This window comes from Eurosta solidaginis, chromosome 3 (assembly GCF_040869045.1).
Source record: "Eurosta solidaginis isolate ZX-2024a chromosome 3, ASM4086904v1, whole genome shotgun sequence".
Classification (NCBI taxonomy): domain Eukaryota; kingdom Metazoa; phylum Arthropoda; class Insecta; order Diptera; family Tephritidae; genus Eurosta; species Eurosta solidaginis.
In genome coordinates, this window is record NC_090321.1 from 182,047,751 (window position 1) to 182,070,220 (window position 22,470).

The 22,470-nt window shown below is 37.4% G+C and overlaps 1 protein-coding gene across 5 annotated transcripts in view; it reads right to left on the reverse strand.

Annotated features, from left to right (window-relative positions):
- The window catches only part of sigmar (Tumor necrosis factor alpha-induced protein 8-like protein sigmar), a 107,112-nt gene that overhangs the window by 25,395 nt on the left and 59,247 nt on the right, over positions 1 to 22,470 (reverse strand). For 2 of the 5 annotated variants that reach the window (XM_067774169.1, XM_067774170.1), the window contains exon 2: positions 351 to 505. In XM_067774169.1, the coding sequence (XP_067630270.1) occupies positions 351 to 503 (153 nt within the window). In that variant the 5' untranslated portion in view covers positions 504 to 505. Of the gene's footprint in view, positions 1 to 350; positions 506 to 4,960; positions 5,058 to 22,470 lie in introns of those variants that run through there. The other 3 variants (XM_067774167.1, XM_067774166.1, XM_067774168.1) reach the window with 3 other exon arrangements.

Below are 22,470 nucleotides of genomic sequence, written 5' to 3' on the forward strand. Positions count from 1 at the left end.
TCTCTAGAGTGGGGATGAGAGTATGAGTAAGAACGGTAGTTGGAAAGGTAATGGGTTCGGGAAGGAAAAATAATGAAAGAAGAGATGGACAAGAATACAAAAATGGAAGATAAAGTAGAAGAGAATGGGATAGAGGGCGAAGATGGGAAGCAGGGCTCACTTTTGAAATATAGGAAAACCAATTCGCCTTGTTAAATTTTTGAACATTTTTTATGATGTGGTGAACGAGGTATCGTTTTAACAGAAACGAAAAAAAGACGGTTCTGGTCATGGTATAGCTTAAGGTCTCAAACCCCGGTTCACAGCCCTAATTATTATTAACGTTCAAGAGTTGCTAGAAGCGGACTTACATGCATTTTACAAAGGCGATATAAATTATCAAGAAGCGATGCGGTTGTGCCATCAATAAATGTTTTCGCTATGTTTTTTGTGGCCATGCGAGAGAGGATCTTCTTCTGGGCACGCAAACCAATGTCACGCGACTTGAAAGCACTGTCAGCCATAACTAAAAAAAAAAAAAAACAAATGCAAACTATAAATAATAATACATAAATAAAGCTATAACAAAACAGCTATGGAATCGTAACATACGATCACGGATAGAAAGCAGTTTTCACACAAGCGATAAAAATAAGGCTATCCAACTATTTAAAAAGAATAATAATATATTATGGATTTAGTGAGAACGTGTTGCCCCTAGTTCACATATTTCATTAATCCAATGCACCATTTCGGAGCTACAGTGATTTAAAACCCGGCATTCTATCACGGATCGTATGTAACGATTCGGCTCCAGCTAAATTTGTTTATTAAAGTTTTAGAATAATAATAGGATATTATTTTATGGAACAAGAAAAAAAGAAGTCAACTAAAAAATTATCAACTAACTACATACAAAGTATGTAAACTTGTTGAAGTGTTATTATACGCTCATAAATAATATTCATATCAAGGAAATAACAAAAAACAAATTTAGGGCCTCATTCTCTATTACGAAACGAACGTTGGTTTCACCTCAGAGACGAATCGCTAGAGCATTTGCACTATGTTAAACAATGGCAACATATCATTAATACCATTGCTAGACGAAATAGGTTGGAGGCGAATCGTTCGTCTGACTATCGTTCGCAATACAGAATAAAGCCCTTAATAAACGTAGGTATCGTCAAGGACGCGGTAAAAGCTACTCCATTCAACATAATTTTACAGTAGAGCGAAAAAACTCAAACGAATGAAAATGTTAGTAAGTATTTTTGATTGAAAAATGCATTGAAAATAAGAAATGTTCCGAAAAGAATGTGCACACTTTATTTTGCTTGTAATTTGACGAGTTTGCACTTATTTCTCTCAATTTCTTCTGACAAAAACTTGCATGTTTAATTTAGTTGATAATTAAAGGAAGTAAGCGAAAAAACTATAAGCTCTTAATTTTCACAGTTTTCTTTTTAAGAGCTTTGATTAACTTTTGTAGGGAAGTAAACTTTAATCTTCTGAAGCTTACTTAGGCATGTTGTGCATTCCATTAACTCGTTTTCATCTTATAGTTGATTGCTGAGCAGAGCTCCCAGAGTATATTAACTTTGTTCGCATAACAGTACCCCGTAACAGCATAAACTAATGGAGATAGATATAGACTTCTGGGCGAAAAAAAAAATTCATTTAACCATGTCCGTCCGTCCGTCTGTCCGTAAACACGATAACTTGAGTAAATTTTGAGGTATCTTAATGAAATTTGGTATGTAGGTTCCTGGGCACTCATCTCAGATCGCTATTTATGAACGAAATCGGACTATAACCACGCCCATTTTCTCGATATCGAAAATTTCGAAAAACCGATAAAGTGCGATAATAATAATAATTCATTACCAAAGACGGCTAAAGCGGTGAAACTTGGTAGGTGGGTTGACCTTATGGCGCAGAATAGAAAATTAGTAAAATTGTGGACAAAGTGGAATGGCACCGCCCACTTTTAAAAGAAGGTAATTTAAAAGTTTTGCAAGCTGTAGTTTGGCAGTCGTTGAAGATATCATGTAGAAATTTGGCAGGAACGTTACCGCTATTACTATATGTGTGCAAAATAAAAATTTGCAAAATCGGATAACGATCACGCCCATTTTTTTAAAAAAAATTTTAAAAGTCCAATTTTAACAAAAAGTTGAATATTTATCTTTACAGTATATAAGTAAATTATGTCAACATTCATCTCCAGTAATGATATGGTGCAACAAAATATAAAAATAAAAGAAAATTTCAAAATTCATTTAATTTGTCTAGAATACTTTTAATGCCATAAGTCGAACAAAAATTTACCAATCCTTGTGAAATTTGGTAAGGGCATAGTTTGGGTGTAATGGGCGAAATCGGTTGAAGCCACGCCGTTTTTATACACAGTCGGCCGTCTGTCCTTCGGCTCGGCCGTTAACACGATAACTTGAGCAAAATCGATATATCTTTACGAAACTTAGTTCAAATACTTATCTGAACTCACTTTATCTTGGTAATAAAAATGGGCGAAAAAATGCCTTAATTTTATACCAAACTAGCAGACCCGTCAGACGTTGTTCTCCCCTAAATTTCCGTCTAACTCTATATCTCGAGACCCTTCACAAATAGGTATGAAAACTACCCTGTACTAAAGCACTCATCAACAGCTTTCATTTGTTATCCATATTGTATAAACACTTTCTAGGGGTAGCCGGGTCCACGTTTTGGCCTCAATCTCGAGACCCTAGTCACCAATAGATATGAAAACTACCCTGTACTAAAGCACTCATCAACAGCTTTCATTCGTTATCCATATTCTATAAACACATTCTAGGGGTACCCGCGTCCACGTTTTCGCTTATATCTCGAGACCCCAGTTACACGCGGGTACGAAAAATACCCCGTATCAAAGTACTCATAAACAGCTTACATTCGATACCCATATTGTACAAACATATCCCAGGATTACCCAGGTGCACGTTTTGATCTCAAGACCCTATCTAGAACGGGATAAAAATTTGCCTATGTCTGTCTCCTGGTTCTAAGCTACCCCTCCACCAATTTTCAGCCAAATATGTTCATCCGTTCCTTCCTCTTCAATCACTCTTTATCTATTAAAAAAAAAAGCGCATCAAAATCCGTTGCGTATTTTTAAAGGTGTAAGCATTCAAAGGGACACAGGGACAGAAAAAGCGACTTTGTTTTATACTATGTAGTGATGTACATCCATACATACCTATAAACCTACGCCCGAAGTTAAATAACGCAGCGAATGCTATATATGTACGTATGTAGGTGTCGCATCAAGCCTCACTCAAAAGCAATTAGCGCGGACAGTTCACAGCGAACAAACACACATACGCATTTTTTGATAAAAATGTGACTTTTGTCTAAACAATTTGGCGGATTTAAGAAAGGAGTCAAGTATATTTTTGATGCAGATCGAAGGTAAATATTTCAAAGTTTTACTGAAAAGTAGAATTTTTTAAATCCATCCTTCCGTTTATGAGTTATAGCTGTGTAAACAAAAATTTTATGATTTTTTACTACATTTTGGCAATTTGCCACGCCCTATAATATATACCTTCAAATTATATTAACTGTACCATCTCACGTAGCTAAGCTTTCAAATGCAAAAAACCTTTTTAAAATCGGAGCATTCTGTGTGAAGTTATGTGCATACATGGCATTTAGCGACTTTATTTTATAAGATTTATAGATAGATAGATAGATACGAAAAAAGGGATGAAAAATGGTAATTGGATTGGTTTTTGGCGCAAAATATAACTTTAGAAAAAACTTTGTAAAGTGGGTGTGACACCTACCATACTAAGTAGAAGAAAATGAAAAAGTTCTGCAGGCGAAATCAAAAGCCATTGCAGTCATGGCAGGAATACTGTTCGTGGTATTACATATGTATATACATAAATAAATCAGCGGTACCCGACAGATGATGTTCTGGGTCACCCTGGTCCACATTTTGGTCAATATCTCGAAAACGCCTTCACATATACAACTTAGGGATACTCCCTTTTAAAATACTCATTAACACCTTTCATTTGATACCCATATGGTACAAACAAATTCTAGAGTCAAACGCGTCCACCCATAGAACTATGGCCCACTCACTTTTGAAATACCATTTAATACCTTCCATTTGATACCCATGTCATACAAACACATTCCAGGGTTACCCTAGGTTCATTTTCCTACATGGTGATTTTCCTTAATTTTGTCTCCAAAGCTCTCAGCTAAGTATGTAATATTCGGTTACACCCGAACTTAGCCTTCCTTACTTGTTCTATATAATCCTGCTGTATATCTGAATAACTTATTTAATTCATTTTTATGGAGCTTTACTTTTAGCGGCTTTTAAGTACAAATATTTATGTTTACTAAAGTAGCTGTATACTTTATTTTCATGCTCTTATTCTTCAATTCGCGACAAAACGAAATCTATCGGTGAAGAAGCTAATAGAATACAGTATCCAACATTGCTTAAGCCATAATAATCTGACACATACACTTCGAAAAATAATTAATTATAAGTGTGCATTTTCTTTTCGGAACAGTCTTATATGGTGTTAGTAGCTTTTAACGGTTCTGAACATTAGACACACACATTTCCTTTGTAAACAAAAATGGTTAGATTTCAATAAAAAAAAATTATATATCATGCATTTACTGCTCTCAAATCAGCGCAGATGATTTGTATAAAAAAATTGCTTCTACTTTTTTGTTTCTTTTAAAACAAGTCAAGCAAGGGAAATAAGGATGTTGGTAAGACAAACGATTACACTATATAAAAGCCATAGTGCAATATAGTAAAAGTGCAAACGATATAAAAGAAATCAATACACAAAGATGACCAACGTAAATAATTGTATGTTTCTCAAAGTAATTGAATAAATTGAAAAATGAAAAGAACAAAAGCTTGGGTTGGTTGGGATTCGTAAATGCTTGCTTGATTGATTACCTTCTAAATTCCAATAGTCGATGCTCCATAGCAGCAGACATTGACGTAAACCATCCGCTGCCATTTTGATTTTGAATCCTGTCATAATTTGTTTTTTTTTTTTTTTTTTGTTGTAGTTTGAATGCAATTTTAATTGGATAAGAAAAAATTATAGAGCTCGCTTAAAAAGAAATAGGATCAAGGCATTAGGTATAAAAGTGCAGCATGCATTCATAAATTTGTGTTTTGGGTGGGTTCACTTAAAGGCAACCTTGATATACTACTGGCGATAACATCCCAGCCAACATTTTTTTTTAAATTTTGATCAAAAATATTAAATATCATACCCCAAGATGATTAAAAACGTTCAAATTTAAAAGTATTTTCTATTCGAAAATTAATAATCATTTATGATTCCTATTTTGAAACGCTTTTTATTCATATTTGATATAATTGTAAAATTGAGCTTTAATTGTCTTAGAGTAATATTTGACTTCTTTTCACAGTCATTTTTTGATCATATTCGTGAACATATTTCGATTGTTTTGGTTGAGATTTTTGAATAATTTTTGTATGCAATTATGATGCATTTATTCCTCATATCTCATTCAAAATAAGATACTACATAGTAATTATCAGGGGAAGAAAGCATGTGGAAGTGAGCTATTTGAACCACAGGACACTAGCAAACAATCATGACCGATATACACCTGCGACTACAACATCCAACATCAGCTATGATCGTCAATATCTTAAAATACGATACGGTACGGGATGTTGAAGACATATCCAGGTACATACATACATATGTCAAGAGAGCTTCACTTACCTTGGGTTCAAATAGCTCACAACTTTTGTATTGTCCAACTATTATGTATTTTCTGGGACGCCGAAGGTGGAGAAATGGTTGGGGAAATCTTCGGTCGAGCACCATTTGTATTACATTATCTTGAAGAATATCTTAATAATAAAATCTTTATATGCATATGTACATTAGGCTGGGTCGATTTATTAACCGATATCGCGCCATCGATGTTTCGATAGGATTTGATTGTAAAATTTTCATGTATACCCTGTCCGACCCAGAAATGTTCGGTAAAAACGTTGGCGATAACAGTTTTTTGAAAAGAAAAAAAATATACATTTGAAAATTTTTTAGTAGGTCATGAAAAAAAACCTTAAAAATCAAAGTCGAAAAAAGTCAAGAAAATTACATTTCGCAGGCTCGAAAATTATTTTTTTTTTGGATATGCCTAGTGGAACTTTTTTCCTGAGCCCAAATCATATCGAAAAATCGATGGCGCGATATCGGTTAACTTTCGTCCATACAAATCGACCCACCCTAATGTACATATTTTTTCTGAACTTTATGATTGAAAAAATGTGTGTATGTATAAAAAATAAGATTTTTAATGAAAAGTAAAATTTTAACAATTATAAGGTTCATTATTCAGTCAACAAATATAGTTAGAAAACATTCAGAAAGCTGAATTAAAAATGATTATAAATTTTTGATCACCTAAAGTAAACACATTTGATTCAAATATGATTCCAAAATGTGATTGAAAAACTATATTCAGTTTTTGATCATCAAAGGTAAGCATATTTGATTATTCTTTTTGTTGGTTTTTATGACTTGTTCAAATTTAATCATCATATGACTTCAAAAATGATCCCACAAAGTGATCGAAAATCAAATGTATTCATATTTGATTATTTCTTTTGTTCAATGTATTATAACTCATTATTTAGTCAGAAAGAGTAATCAAATTGTATTTATATGTAGGGAAATTCAAAATTGAATAATCTAAATGCTGAGTGGGATGGGAGTAAAATTTCATAGAAAATACATATTTATAAGTTGTAATGTTTGTATGTACATTTTGCATCGGATCTCAAAAAAAATTGTAATACCACAAAGAATATTAAAATAATCGATTAAATCGAAACGAACAAAGTTTATTTAAATTTTGCTTATTCTTTGTAACAATGTACTTACTTACGTACTTAACCATTTACTTGATTTTTCCCGACAAATAAAGTAGGCAGGGCCGTACCGAGACGGTGCGGTGCCCCAGGGCCCCAAACGCCCGAGTCGCAAAAGTTTCACCGAAAAATATACACTAAATTGTGGGAAACATTTTATTTTTTATTTATTTTATTCAAATTATAATCCAAAAGCAGATATCGGGATGGACGTCTAGACCATCCACCTAAAATTCTCGGCTTCGCCTTGGATTTTGAACTGTGGATGAGCGAAAATCCATGTTTGGAATGTACCGATTAAGCTACTATTAGTGTCTGAAAATTATCTAATTATTGAAAGATTTTAAGGCCTTTAATATATAGTCGTGTAAATGGACACAATGAAATTCCACTTATATACTGTAACGAATTTACTTGCAAATCCTCTTATTTGCAATCCTCTGCTAAGTTCGAATCACTAAACTGTTGAATAAATAACTCCAATATTGAATAATAGAAAAATGGCCTTTATTAAAGTACTTCACAATAACACTTATACTTTGCTACTCGCTGGCTTAATAACCAAACTGACTGATAACTCAAATGAAACTCTACTATTGGCCGCCAGATCGCGTGCTTAATCAAACTGATTGATAGCTCAACTCAAACTGAATTACAGCGCCTCTACATCTGTCGCCTTTTATACTCTTTGGTTTCCTCGTTCGCATTTTTCTAGAATCTACTAGCATTGCCCATGAGCTCTCAAACTTCTCAGCTATAATTAAAATTGCACAATTTTATACATCTTTTAGGCGCTTCAAGAATCTACTAGTCCAGTAGCTCTCAAACTTCTCAGATATATGCATGTGTTAGTGCATTGACTCTCCGCTGCTCGTATTCGTACATGGTACATATGTGTAGACGCAATTATTTATTCGTTTATGTAGATACATAATGATTGAATTATTGATGTGAATGTTTGTAGTTTACAGTATCTCGCGCACACATAGGCGTATAAGTAAATGCATCTGTGTGTGACATCTCTCGGCTGCCTTATATATGTGTATACATGATTTGATTATTGACGTAAATATCGCTTGGCATGTCCTTAGCATCGCCTTAGTGATGGTATAGCTTAGTGACGCTAATATCCGTGACACTGCCCTCCACCTAAGTCTGATCGTCCCGACCAGACAAATCTCTCGATCTAAACGCCGCTAGCATCTCCAAATGAACCACCTTTCTATTTCGTGGTTTCCCAATGGTTTGTATGCGGTAGATGGAATTACTGATCTTCTTCACAACCTTGTACGGGCCTTCCCAAATGCACCGAAATTTGGCTGGAACACCTTTCCGCCGGTGAGGGTTGTTTAACAGAACCAAATCTCCCTCCAAGAACCCTTCCGAATTATTGTTCTCATTGTGCCTGCGTTTGATCTTACTACTCATTATCCTTAGTCGTTCCTTCGCACTCTGTTGTTTGACCAATGAACTACTTCGCAGAGCTTGCGCTTGACGGATTGGCTTGACAGTATCGTTCCGCCCTTTCCCAACAGAAGTGCGCGATAGCTTGAAACCACCCTTGCATGCTTCCTGCAAAATTCTTGCAGTCGTTTTAGTGCGTCCATTAGGGTTTGTCAATGCCGGTGTTTTTCTCGCAGGTACTTTTGATTTCGCTTTGTTTGGCCCATTCGTTTCATCAACCTTTACCTTTGACTTTCGTGGCCTTTGTCGACTTTTCTCCACCAGTACTCGATTACTGCTGAAACCTTTTTCAAAACTGAAGTTAATTGGCACATCCTGGTTCTTATAACGCATCACCCTTCTCTGCATATTGATCTTGATGTCATGGTCAACCAAGAAATCCACTCCCAATATAACTTCATCACCAATCTCCCCCACAACAAATTTGTGTAGAACCATGACCTTCCCAATCAATACTTCACATATCACTTCTCCCTGAACTTGGTTATACTCGCCAGTGACCGTACGCAACTTTGCTCCAGGTAACGGTTTTACTCTCCTGTTGATCAAGTCAGATCGGATCAAGGAATGAGATGCGCCCGTATCTACAGTCAGTACACGTTCTTTACCATCCACATTCCCTCTGACGGTAAGACTGCTTGATTTCCTTCCAATTTGCGACACAGATATCACAGGACATTCAATAGTCGGGGCAAGTTTTCGTTCTTTACATTCGACACGCTCTTGCTCATTTCCGCCAGCTTTGCGTTTACGGCCACCCACATTGTTGGAACTATTAGGATCAAGAACGCAATGACGTGCAAAGTGACCGGACTTCCCGCATTTGAAGCATTTGATAACTTTTCCACTCCGCTTTTGCGATCCTTTCAGCGCCTCCAATATTGCGTCTACCCACTCTGGCCTTTCTACTTCCACACGGCGTGCTTTGAAAACTGGCTTACTCAATAGCGCCGCTGTTTCTTCAGTCAGTGCATAGGATACCGTTTCTGCGAATGTGGGTTTTGGGTTTGCATATGTCGCTCGCTTCGTTTCTACGTCCCGTATGCCATTTATAAAACTCTGGATTTTTACCCTCTCGGTATACTCCACGGGTGCGTCCGCATTTGCCAAATGTGCCAACCTTTCAACATCCGAAGCAAACTCCTGCAATGTCTCATTGGCTTTTTGGTAGCGGTTTTGCAACTCAATTTGGAATATCTGTTTTCTATGCTCGCTTCCATAACGTCGTTCTACAGCAGCAATCAATGCTTCATAATTGTTCCGCTCTCCTTCGGGAATCGTCTGTAGGATTTCCGCTGCTGGCCCCTTTAATGCCACGAACAGTGCAGCAACTTTATCTTCCGCATTTCATTGGTTCACTGCTGCGGTCTTCTCAAACTGTAGCTTAAAGGCCTGGAAAGGAACAGAACCGTCAAAGGATGGTGTCTTTACCTTTGTATTGCTTGCTGAAACAGCATCATCGTCAAAGCATCCACCTCGGCTTCGATTTTTTCCTCAAACTGCGTTATTTTCTCGTCCATACGTGCTTCGAGTTTTGATGATATACGCGCCTCTTGCGCTTCGAGTTGTACTGTTATTCGTGCCTCTTGTTCTTTCAGTTGTGTCTCCATCTTTGATGTAATCTGTGTCGACATTTCTGACATACGCGTTTCTTGTGCTTCAATCTTGGATGTTATGCGTGTCTCCTGCAATTCCAGCTGAGATGACATGTTGGTGGATATTTGCGATGACATTTCTGTTATACGTGCCTTTTGTGCTTCCAGTTGGGATGCCAACTGCGACGACATTGATGCTACTGTCGATGTTTGTGCAGATATTGCAGCCAATATCATATTCAAGTCTGTGCTGGTAACCGTCTGCGATGTTTCGTTTTTCTCTTCAATTTTTTGTTGTTGTTTCGTCCCCATCAGGATAAAAGACAAACTCGTCCACATCAATTCCTTGCGACTCCATTACCTCTCGTAGCCGTGCTTGAAGTTCGATCTTATTGCCGGTTGTTTTAATCCACGGTTCTCCAACTCCTTTTTCAGTTGCTGGATCTTCAATTCACTGAACTTTGCCATGTCCGCTGCCATTTTGATTTTGAATCCTGTCATAATTTGTTTTTTGTTTTTTTTTTTGTTGTAGTTTGAATGCAATTTTAATTGGATAAGAAAAAATTATAGAGCTCGCTTAAAAAGAAATAGGATCAAGGCATTAGGTATAAAAGTGCAGCATGCATTCATAAATTTGTGTTTTGGGTGGGTTCACTTAAAGGCAACCTTGATATACTACTGGCGATAACATCCCAGCCAACATTTTTTTTTAAATTTTGATCAAAAATATTAAATATCATACCCCAAGATGATTAAAAACGTTCAAATTTAAAAGTATTTTCTATTCGAAAATTAATAATCATTTATGATTCCTATTTTGAAACGCTTTTTATTCATATTTGATATAATTGTAAAATTGAGCTTTAATTGTCTTAGAGTAATATTTGACTTCTTTTCACAGTCATTTTTTGATCATATTCGTGAACATATTTCGATTGTTTTGGTTGAGATTTTTGAATAATTTTTGTATGCAATTATGATGCATTTATTCCTCATATCTCATTCAAAATAAGATACTACATAGTAATTATCAGGGGAAGAAAGCATGTGGAAGTGAGCTATTTGAACCACAGGACACTAGCAAACAATCATGACCGATATACACCTGCGACTACAACATCCAACATCAGCTATGATCGTCAATATCTTAAAATACGATACGGTACGGGATGTTGAAGACATATCCAGGTACATACATACATATGTCAAGAGAGCTTCACTTACCTTGGGTTCAAATAGCTCACAACTTTTGTATTGTCCAACTATTATGTATTTTCTGGGACGCCGAAGGTGGAGAAATGGTTGGGGAAATCTTCGGTCGAGCACCATTTGTATTACATTATCTTGAAGAATATCTTAATAATAAAATCTTTATATGCATATGTACATTAGGCTGGGTCGATTTATTAACCGATATCGCGCCATCGATGTTTCGATAGGATTTGATTGTAAAATTTTCATGAATACCCTGTCCGACCCAGAAATGTTCGGTAAAAACGTTGGCGATAACAGTTTTTTGAAAAGAAAAAAAATATACATTTGAAAATTTTTTAGTAGGTCATGAAAAAAAACCTTAAAAATCAAAGTCGAAAAAAGTCAAGAAAATTACATTTCGCAGGCTCGAAAATTATTTTTTTTTTGGATATGCCTAGTGGAACTTTTTTCCTGAGCCCAAATCATATCGAAAAATCGATGGCGCGATATCGGTTAACTTTCGTCCATACAAATCGACCCACCCTAATGTACATATTTTTTCTGAACTTTATGATTGAAAAAATGTGTGTATGTATAAAAAATAAGATTTTTAATGAAAAGTAAAATTTTAACAATTATAAGGTTCATTATTCAGTCAACAAATATAGTTAGAAAACATTCAGAAAGCTGAATTAAAAATGATTATAAATTTTTGATCACCTAAAGTAAACACATTTGATTCAAATATGATTCCAAAATGTGATTGAAAAACTATATTCAGTTTTTGATCATCAAAGGTAAGCATATTTGATTATTCTTTTTGTTGGTTTTTATGACTTGTTCAAATTTAATCATCATATGACTTCAAAAATGATCCCACAAAGTGATCGAAAATCAAATGTATTCATATTTGATTATTTCTTTTGTTCAATGTATGATAACTCATTATTTAGTCAGAAAGAGTAATCAAATTGTATTTATATGTAGGGAAATTCAAAATTGAATAATCTAAATGCTGAGTGGGATGGGAGTAAAATTTCATAGAAAATACATATTTATAAGTTGTAATGTTTGTATGTACATTTTGCATCGGATCTCAAAAAAAATTGTAATACCACAAAGAATATTAAAATAATCGATTAAATCGAAACGAACAAAGTTTATTTAAATTTTGCTTATTCTTTGTAACAATGTACTTACTTACGTACTTAACCATTTACTTGATTTTTCCCGACAAATAAAGTAGGCAGGGCCGTACCGAGACGGTGCGGTGCCCCAGGGCCCCAAACGCCCGAGTCGCAAAAGTTTCACCGAAAAATATACACTAAATTGTGGGAAACATTTTATTTTTTATTTATTTTATTCAAATTATAATCCAAAAGCAGATATCGGGATGGACGTCTAGACCATCCACCTAAAATTCTCGGCTTCGCCTTGGATTTTGAACTGTGGATGAGCGAAAATCCATGTTTGGAATGTACCGATTAAGCTACTATTAGTGTCTGAAAATTATCTAATTATTGAAAGATTTTAAGGCCTTTAATATATAGTCGTGTAAATGGACACAATGAAATTCCACTTATATACTGTAACGAATTTACTTGCAAATCCTCTTATTTGCAATCCTCTGCTAAGTTCGAATCACTAAACTGTTGAATAAATAACTCCAATATTGAATAATAGAAAAATGGCCTTTATTAAAGTACTTCACAATAACACTTATACTTTGCTACTCGCTGGCTTAATAACCAAACTGACTGATAACTCAAATGAAACTCTACTATTGGCCGCCAGATCGCGTGCTTAATCAAACTGATTGATAGCTCAACTCAAACTGAATTACAGCGCCTCTACATCTGTCGCCTTTTATACTCTTTGGTTTCCTCGTTCGCATTTTTCTAGAATCTACTAGCATTGCCCATGAGCTCTCAAACTTCTCAGCTATAATTAAAATTGCACAATTTTATACATCTTTTAGGCGCTTCAAGAATCTACTAGTCCAGTAGCTCTCAAACTTCTCAGATATATGCATGTGTTAGTGCATTGACTCTCCGCTGCTCGTATTCGTACATGGTACATATGTGTAGACGCAATTATTTATTCGTTTATGTAGATACATAATGATTGAATTATTGATGTGAATGTTTGTAGTTTACAGTATCTCGCGCACACATAGGCGTATAAGTAAATGCATCTGTGTGTGACATCTCTCGGCTGCCTTATATATGTGTATACATGATTTGATTATTGACGTAAATATCGCTTGGCATGGCCTTAGCATCGCCTTAGTGATGGTATAGCTTAGTGACGCTAATATCCGTGACACTGCCCTCCACCTAAGTCTGATCGTCCCGACCAGACAAATCTCTCGATCTAAACGCCGCTAGCATCTCCAAATGAACCACCTTTCTATTTCGTGGTTTCCCAATGGTTTGTATGCGGTAGATGGAATTACTGATCTTCTTCACAACCTTGTACGGGCCTTCCCAAATGCACCGAAATTTGGCTGGAACACCTTTCCGCCGGTGAGGGTTGTTTAACAGAACCAAATCTCCCTCCAAGAACCCTTCCGAATTATTGTTCTCATTGTGCCTGCGTTTGATCTTACTACTCATTATCCTTAGTCGTTCCTTCGCACTCTGTTGTTTGACCAATGAACTACTTCGCAGAGCTTGCGCTTGACGGATTGGCTTGACAGTATCGTTCCGCCGTTTCCCAACAGAAGTGCGCGATAGCTTGAAACCACCCTTGCATGCTTCCTGCAAAATTCTTGCAGTCGTTTTAGTGCGTCCATTAGGGTTTGTCAATGCCGGTGTTTTTCTCGCAGGTACTTTTGATTTCGCTTTGTTTGGCCCATTCGTTTCATCAACCTTTACCTTTGACTTTCGTGGCCTTTGTCGACTTTTCTCCACCAGTACTCGATTACTGCTGAAACCTTTTTCAAAACTGAAGTTAATTGGCACATCCTGGTTCTTATAACGCATCACCCTTCTCTGCATATTGATCTTGATGTCATGGTCAACCAAGAAATCCACTCCCAATATAACTTCATCACCAATCTCCCCCACAACAAATTTGTGTAGAACCATGACCTTCCCAATCAATACTTCACATATCACTTCTCCCTGAACTTGGTTATACTCGCCAGTGACCGTACGCAACTTTGCTCCAGGTAACGGTTTTACTCTCCTGTTGATCAAGTCAGATCGGATCAAGGAATGAGATGCGCCCGTATCTACAGTCAGTACACGTTCTTTACCATCCACATTCCCTCTGACGGTAAGACTGCTTGATTTCCTTCCAATTTGCGACACAGATATCACAGGACATTCAATAGTCGGGGCAAGTTTTCGTTCTTTACATTCGACACGCTCTTGCTCATTTCCGCCAGCTTTGCGTTTACGGCCACCCACATTGTTGGAACTATTAGGATCAAGAACGCAATGACGTGCAAAGTGACCGGACTTCCCGCATTTGAAGCATTTGATAACTTTTCCACTCCGCTTTTGCGATCCTTTCAGCGCCTCCAATATTGCGTCTACCCACTCTGGCCTTTCTACTTCCACACGGCGTGCTTTGAAAACTGGCTTACTCAATAGCGCCGCTGTTTCTTCAGTCAGTGCATAGGATACCGTTTCTGCGAATGTGGGTTTTGGGTTTGCATATGTCGCTCGCTTCGTTTCTACGTCCCGTATGCCATTTATAAAACTCTGGATTTTTACCCTCTCGGTATACTCCACGGGTGCGTCCGCATTTGCCAAATGTGCCAACCTTTCAACATCCGAAGCAAACTCCTGCAATGTCTCATTGGCTTTTTGGTAGCGGTTTTGCAACTCAATTTGGAATATCTGTTTTCTATGCTCGCTTCCATAACGTCGTTCTACAGCAGCAATCAATGCTTCATAATTGTTCCGCTCTCCTTCGGGAATCGTCTGTAGGATTTCCGCTGCTGGCCCCTTTAATGCCACGAACAGTGCAGCAACTTTATCTTCCGCATTCCATTGGTTCACTGCTGCGGTATTCTCAAACTGTAGCTTAAAGGCCTGGAAAGGAACAGAACCGTCAAAGGATGGTGTCTTTACCTTTGTATTGCTTGCTGAAACAGCATCATCGTCAAAGCATCCACCTCGGCTTCGATTTTTTCCTCAAACTGCGTTATTTTCTCGTCCATACGTGCTTCGAGTTTTGATGATATACATACGCGCCTCTTGCGCTTCGAGTTGTACTGTTATTCGTTCCTCTTGTTCTTTCAGTTGTGTCTCCATCTTTGATGTAATCTGTGTCGACATTTCTGACATACGCGTTTCTTGTGCTTCAATCTTGGATGTTATGCGTGTCTCCTGCAATTCCAGCTGAGATGACATGTTGGTGGATATTTGCGATGACATTTCTGTTATACGTGCCTTTTGCGCTTCCAGTTGGGATGCCAACTGCGACGACATTGATGCTACTGTCGATGTTTGTGCAGATATTGCAGCCAATATCATATTCAAGTCTGTGCTGGTAACCGTCTGCGATGTTTCGTTTTTCTCTTCAATTTTTTGTTGTTGTTTCGTCCCCATCAGGATAAAAGACAAACTCGTCCACTTCAATTCCTTGCGACTCCATTACCTCTCGTAGCCGTGCTTGAAGTTCGATCTTATTGCCGGTTGTTTTAATCCACGGTTCTCCAACTCCTTTTTCAGTTGCTGGATCTTCAATTCACTGAACTTTGCCATGTCCAAGTTGTATTCCCAATCTTCGGAATTTATTCAACAATTCCTCTTCTGACACCAATTGTAACGAATTTACTTGCAAATCCTCTTATTTGCAATCCTCTGCTAAGTTCGAATCACTAAACTGTTGAATAAATAACTCCAATATTGAATAATGAAAAAATGGCCTTTATTAAAGTACTTCACAATAACACTTATACTTTGCTACTCGCTGGCTTAATAACCAAACTGACTGATAACTAAAATGAAACTCTATTATTGGCCGCCAGATCGCGTGCTTAATCAAACTGATTGATAGCTCAACTCAAACTGAATTATAGCGCCTCTACATCTGTCGCCTTTTATACTCTTTTTTCCTCGTTCGCATTTTTCTAGAATCTACTAGCATTGCCCATGAGCTCTCAAACTTCTCAGCTATAACTAAAATTGCACAATTTTATACATCTTTTAGGCGCTTCCAGAATCTACTAGTCCAGTAGCTCTCAAACTTCTCAGATATATGCATGTGTTAGTGCATTGACTCTCCGCTGCTCGTATTCGTACATGGTACATATGTGTAGACGCAATTATTTATTCGTTTATTTAGATACATAATGATTGAATTATTGATTTGAATGTTTGTAGTTTACAGTCTCTCGCGCACACATAGGCGTATAAGTAAATGCATCTGTGTGTGACATCTCTCGTCTGCCTTATATGTGTATACATGATTTGATTATTGACGTAAATATCGCTTGGCATGGCCTTAGCATCGCCTTAGTGATGGTATAGCTTAGTGATGCTAATATCCGTGACAATACGAACGAGTATTAGTTACTAATTTACTAGTCAAATGCAGTGATATAAGAATATTTATTTTTTTTGTAACGCTGATCACTTGTGATTAGCGATACAAGTAGTACGACAATTTGGCTGTAAAAAAGCATGTAAAGAAACTATGTTTGCAACATAATATAAAAATATCCTACAAGCAAAACCTTTTGTGTCGTATAAACTTTTTTTAGAAAAGAAAGACTGCCGACAAAATTGGAAGCGTCAAGGAATGGCACATGGGTCTTCACTTGATCCTTTCATGGGAGTGAGATAATTAGTATATTATATACATACTAGCAGACCCGGCAGACGTTATTCTGCCCTAAATTTGGCCTATCTGCATACATTTTAATAAGGTTTTTCCGTCTAACTCTGCCCTACCCCTCTACACTTTTTCCTAATCTTTTTATTCACTCCTCCCTCCGTCTTTTTCGCTTCATCTCCATCTTCGTCTCATTCTATCTCTTCCATCTTCTTCATCTCTTATTGCCAGTCCCAGAGGGTGGTATGTATTTTTTTCCAGTCCCACTCCAAGTCTCAGTCTCAGTCCCAGTCCTAGTCCTATTCCCAGTCCCAGTCCGTCTCTGGTATACTTCCCGGAAAAAAGCTTCGTAAATACTAATATAGGTACATTTTTTTAATTTCAGGCAAATCGAATAGGACGTATGAAAATAGGTATGTGGGTATTATTAATTCTTGTCTTTTTTCGGCTTCGCATGCATATTTATCAGTTTTGCCAGGTTGATGCGACTAAATCGAATATTACAATGAACTTTAGAGCTCTCAGTAACAGCTTTCATTTGATATCCATAATACACACACATTCTAGGGGTATCCGGGTCCATGTTTTGGCCTATATCTCGAGACCCTAGTCACTCAGCGGTGTAAAACTTACTCTGTATTATAGCACACATAACAGCTTCAATTTTATACCCATAATATAAAAACACATTCTAGGTGTATCCAGGTCCATGTTTTGGCCTATATCTCGAGACCGTAGTCACCCAGCGGTGTAAAACTTACTCTGTACTAAAGCATGCATACAACAACAGCTTCAATTTGATATCCATAATGTAAAAACACATTCTAGGTGTATCCGGGTCCACGTTTTGGGCTATATCTCGAGACCCTAGCCTCCCAGTTGTATGAAAATTATCCTGTACTATAGCACTCATCAGCAGCTTTCATTTGATATCCATATTGTATAAACACAATCTAGGGGTACCCGGTCCACGTTTTGGGCTATATTTCGAGACCCTAGCCTCCCAGTTGTATGAAAATTATCCTGCACTATAGCACTCATCAACGGTTTTCATTTGATATCCATATTGTATAAACACATTCTAGGGGTACCCGGGTCCACGTTTTGATCTCAAGACCCTGCACACCTAGCGAAAAAAGGGTAGACGTTGGCCGATTCTCAGACCTATCCAATATGCTCACAAAATTTCATGAGAATCGGTTCAGCCGTTTCGGAGGAGTTCAGCCTTTAAAACCGTGACAGAAGAATTTTATATATTAGTTTTATATATTAGTATATAGTATATTAGTATATAGTATATACCGAAATGTCATACTTTTTGCGCTTTTTTGAATCTTTTATTTCAAAACGCACTACCATACCCATATACATATATGTAATACTCCTATATTGCTAATACAATATGCTCGCAATGAGTTTTGATTTCGAAATCAAAAAGAGACAGCCTACGAAATTTTTGTGATTGTAGAAGCATAAGTGTGAGAAGAAAAAATTTAAATTTGGGTACATTCAATTTTTGATTACAAAAACAAAAAACTTTTAAACAGCAATGTATCGGCACTCTGATGTTTGTAAGTGTACCCAGCCTGTATTCGCAATATAGGAGTATTACATACATATACATATGATCATACCAAAAAAAAGGTACACATTTTCAATATATTGCTTACCAGAAGTGGCTTCTCTCGAAGCACAACACAATAAAGCTAAATTTATAAAAATAAAAAAATTACAGAATAATGTATTTCCCGAAGCGTTCGTAAAGCAGATAGTGATGAAAGATTCGAAGCCTAAAGAATCGAACGATTTAAAAAAAAATCGATTCTACATTTCTAAAAAAAGATCGATTAAATCCATTACGAATCGAATCGAAATCCAGCTCTACCCGATCCCGCAATCGATGATGATGGAATAAATGTCCACCCAACCGATTACGACGAAGTCAGAATAGCAATAACCAGATTGAAGAACAACAACAAGGCCGCGGACGCTGATGGATTGCCTGCGGAGCTATTCAAATACGACGGCGAGGAGTTGGTAAGGCGCATGCATTAGCTTCTTCGCAAAATATGGGCGCACGAGTGCATGCCCGACGATTGGAATCTAAGTGTTCTATGCCCAGTCCACAAGAAGGGGGATACTGTATGCCGCTATTTCTGAATTTGGTTTCCCCGCAAAACTTATACGGCTGTGTAAAATGACGTTGAGCAACACCATCAGCTCAGTCAGAATTGGGAACCACGCTACTGTTGGCAGCCATAATTTCGAAATAGAAAGACTTCGTTTATTAGGGAACTAAGATCAACACTAGCAACAACATCAGCTCTGAAATCCAGCGAAGAATCACTCTTCCCAATAAATGCTACTTTGGACTAGGTAGGTAATTGAAAAGTAAAGTCCCCTCTCTGCAAACGAAAATCATACTCTACAAGTCACTTATTGTTCCCGTCCTGCTATATGATGCAGAAGCATGGACCATGACAACGTCAGATGAAGCGGCTCTGCGAGTGTTCGAGAGAAAAGTTATTGACCTCTACGCGTTGGCGAAGAAGATTTAACGACGAGCTGTACGATCCCCAGCGGGTTAGGGGGTCAGAATATACCCGCGGTAGGTATGCCTGTCGTAAAAGGCGACTAAAATACCAGATTCAAGGGGTTGTGTAGTGAAAACTTTTCAGGTTACCAGCGCAATATACAGCTTCTCCAAACTCCTGTTTCACTAACAGACGAGGCTCTGGCGACCCCAATATCCTCATGGAACTTGGGGTGGGGAGGGAGGGATGGCCTGAAGGTTTAATGTGGTCATAGAAATCGTTCCCGAGATGTTCGGGCTAGCACCTTAATGGTGCTGTGTTACCGGAGCGTATCGGATCTGTATCCGGCAAAGGACCATCACATTGATAACACTCCCCAAAGCCTTCGGGGAGCAACCTTATCGCTACAACAACAACAACAACATGAGCTGTACGAGCTATACGCAGACATCAACATAGTCCAGCGAATTAAAACGCAGCGACTGCGCTGGCTAGGCCATGTTATGCGAATGAAAGATGGCGCTCCGGCCAAGGAAGTGTTTCTATCGGAACCCGCTTATGGAAGCAGAGGTAGAGGGCGGCCCCCACTCCGCTGGAAGGACCAGGTGGAAAACGATTTAAACTCCCTTGGTGTGACCAGTTGGCGCCGGTTGTCAGAGAGAAGAAGAGACTGGCGGCGCGCCTTGTTGGACGGCCAAAACCGTTTATGGAAGCAGAGGTAGAGGGCGGCCCCCACTCCGCTGGAAGGACCAGGTGGAAAACGATTTAAACTCCCTTGGTGTGACCAATTGCCGCCGGTTGTCAGAGAGAAGAAGAGACTGGCGGCGCGCCTTGTTGAACGGCCATAACCGTTTAAACGGTTAAGCGCCAATTAAGTAAGTAAGTAAACAAAACACGTCAGTGGGTTTCTGAAATCTCTCTGAAATCCTTGAAAATAACTGAAGTTTTAGTACAATGTATTTTCTATATAAATATCACATGTAGTTTTAGTTTCATTTGTTTACCCAAATGCACTTAATTTAAACCAGGGATGCACCTTAACGTTAAGCTAATCGTTTATCAAAAAATTTCCACCGTTTCCGTTGAAACACTTCGAAATATTATCGATAAAGAAATTATCAAGATAAATTGTATCTCATCTATTTACAACAACTAAGGCATGACGTAGCTGAATGCGTTTATAACCATTTCAACTATCGTAGGAGTGCGGGTTCGACTCCCACTCCCGGGAGAAAAGGCTTTGAAGAGATTTACAAGGTATAATAGAAACAGCTGTCGCCTTGTCCGTCCTGATGTCACGTTGTTTAAATTTTTCCCAAATTATTAAATAAATTATAAAATTAAAAAATTGCTTCAAATAAATGTTTTCATACATTTAAAAAAAGCAATACGGGCAATCTCTGATTATTAAATCATACAAACAGACAAAATTGGTTAATTCGTTGTAGTTCTATAAATAGAACAAAAACAGCAACAAAACCAAAGTTTCTTTGAAAACCGCCGTACCAAGCATAGCTTTAACACATAATTGCATACGAGGTATGCAATGTGTAAAAGATTAAAATATGCAAAAAGAAGGCAATTGGGAAAAACTTTACAACAACTAAGGCATGACGTAGCTGAATGCGTTTATAACCATTTCAACTATCGTAGGAGTGCGGGTTCGACTCCCACTCCCGGGAGAAAAGGCTTTGAAGAGATTTACAAGGTATAATCGGAACAGCTGTCGCCTTGTCCGTCCTGATGTCACGTTGTTTAAATTTTTCCCAAATTATTAAATAAATTATAAAATTAAAAAATTGCTTCAAATAAATGTTTTCATACATTTAAAAAAGCAATACGGGCAATCCCCGATTATTAAATAATACAAACAGACAAAATTGGTTAATTCGTTGTAGTTCTATAAATAAAACAAAAACAGCAACAAAACCAAAGTTTCTTTGAAAACCGCCGTACCAAGCATAGCTTTAACACATAATTGCATACGAGGTATGCAATGTGTAAAAGATTAAAATATGCAAAAAGAAGGCAATTGGGAAAAACTTTACAACAACTAAGGCATGACGTAGCTGAATGCGTTTATAACCATTTCAACTATCGTAGGAGTGCGGGTTCGACTCCCCCTCCCGGGAGAAAAGGCTTTGAAGAGATTTACAAGGTATAATCGAAACAGCTGTCGCCTTGTCCGTCCTGATGTCACGTTGTTTAAATTTTTCCCAAATTATTAAATAAATTATAAAATTAAAAAATTGCTTCAAATAAATGTTTTCATACATTAAAAAAAGCAATACGCGCAATCCCCGATTATTAAATCATATAAATTGTATCTCGTTTTTAACCGAAACGAAAAGCTTTCGTTAACGTTAAAAACGTTAACAAAAACGTGATACTTTACGTTTGAATTGTGCTGGCAATGCTATAGCCATGGTGAAGCCGTAAGGTGGCAACAGCGAGCGGACATACACACAAACTCCATGTAATTTGTTTGTGTAATTCGTTGGTGGTAATGTCAAAATTACTCTGAGAAATGTTCGTACTGTCAAAATTCATGAGAAAAGTTGCAATCAGCTTGGCTAATGCTTTCACCTTTAATGACTCCGCCATCAATCAGCTTTGCCAGCATAGTTTGAAATTAATAATCAACATAAACGATTTGATTTCGTTTTGATATGGCAGAAAACGAAACAAAATCATTTCGTTAATTTGACGTTCTTAACGTTAATAAACGAAACACAGTCATAATTATCGTAACGAAATGATATCGGTTCGTTGGTTAAGCATGCCTGATTTAAACATAAAATCGTACATGTTCGTTTCATTAAGTAATAAGTGTTTCAAATGCATCATTGATAAGTGCCACTCAGTACCACCAACCACCTAAGCAAAAAAAAAATGATTGTAAACAAGTAAGGACTAAGTTCGGGTGTAACCGAACATTACATACTCAGCTGAGAGCTTTGGAGACAAA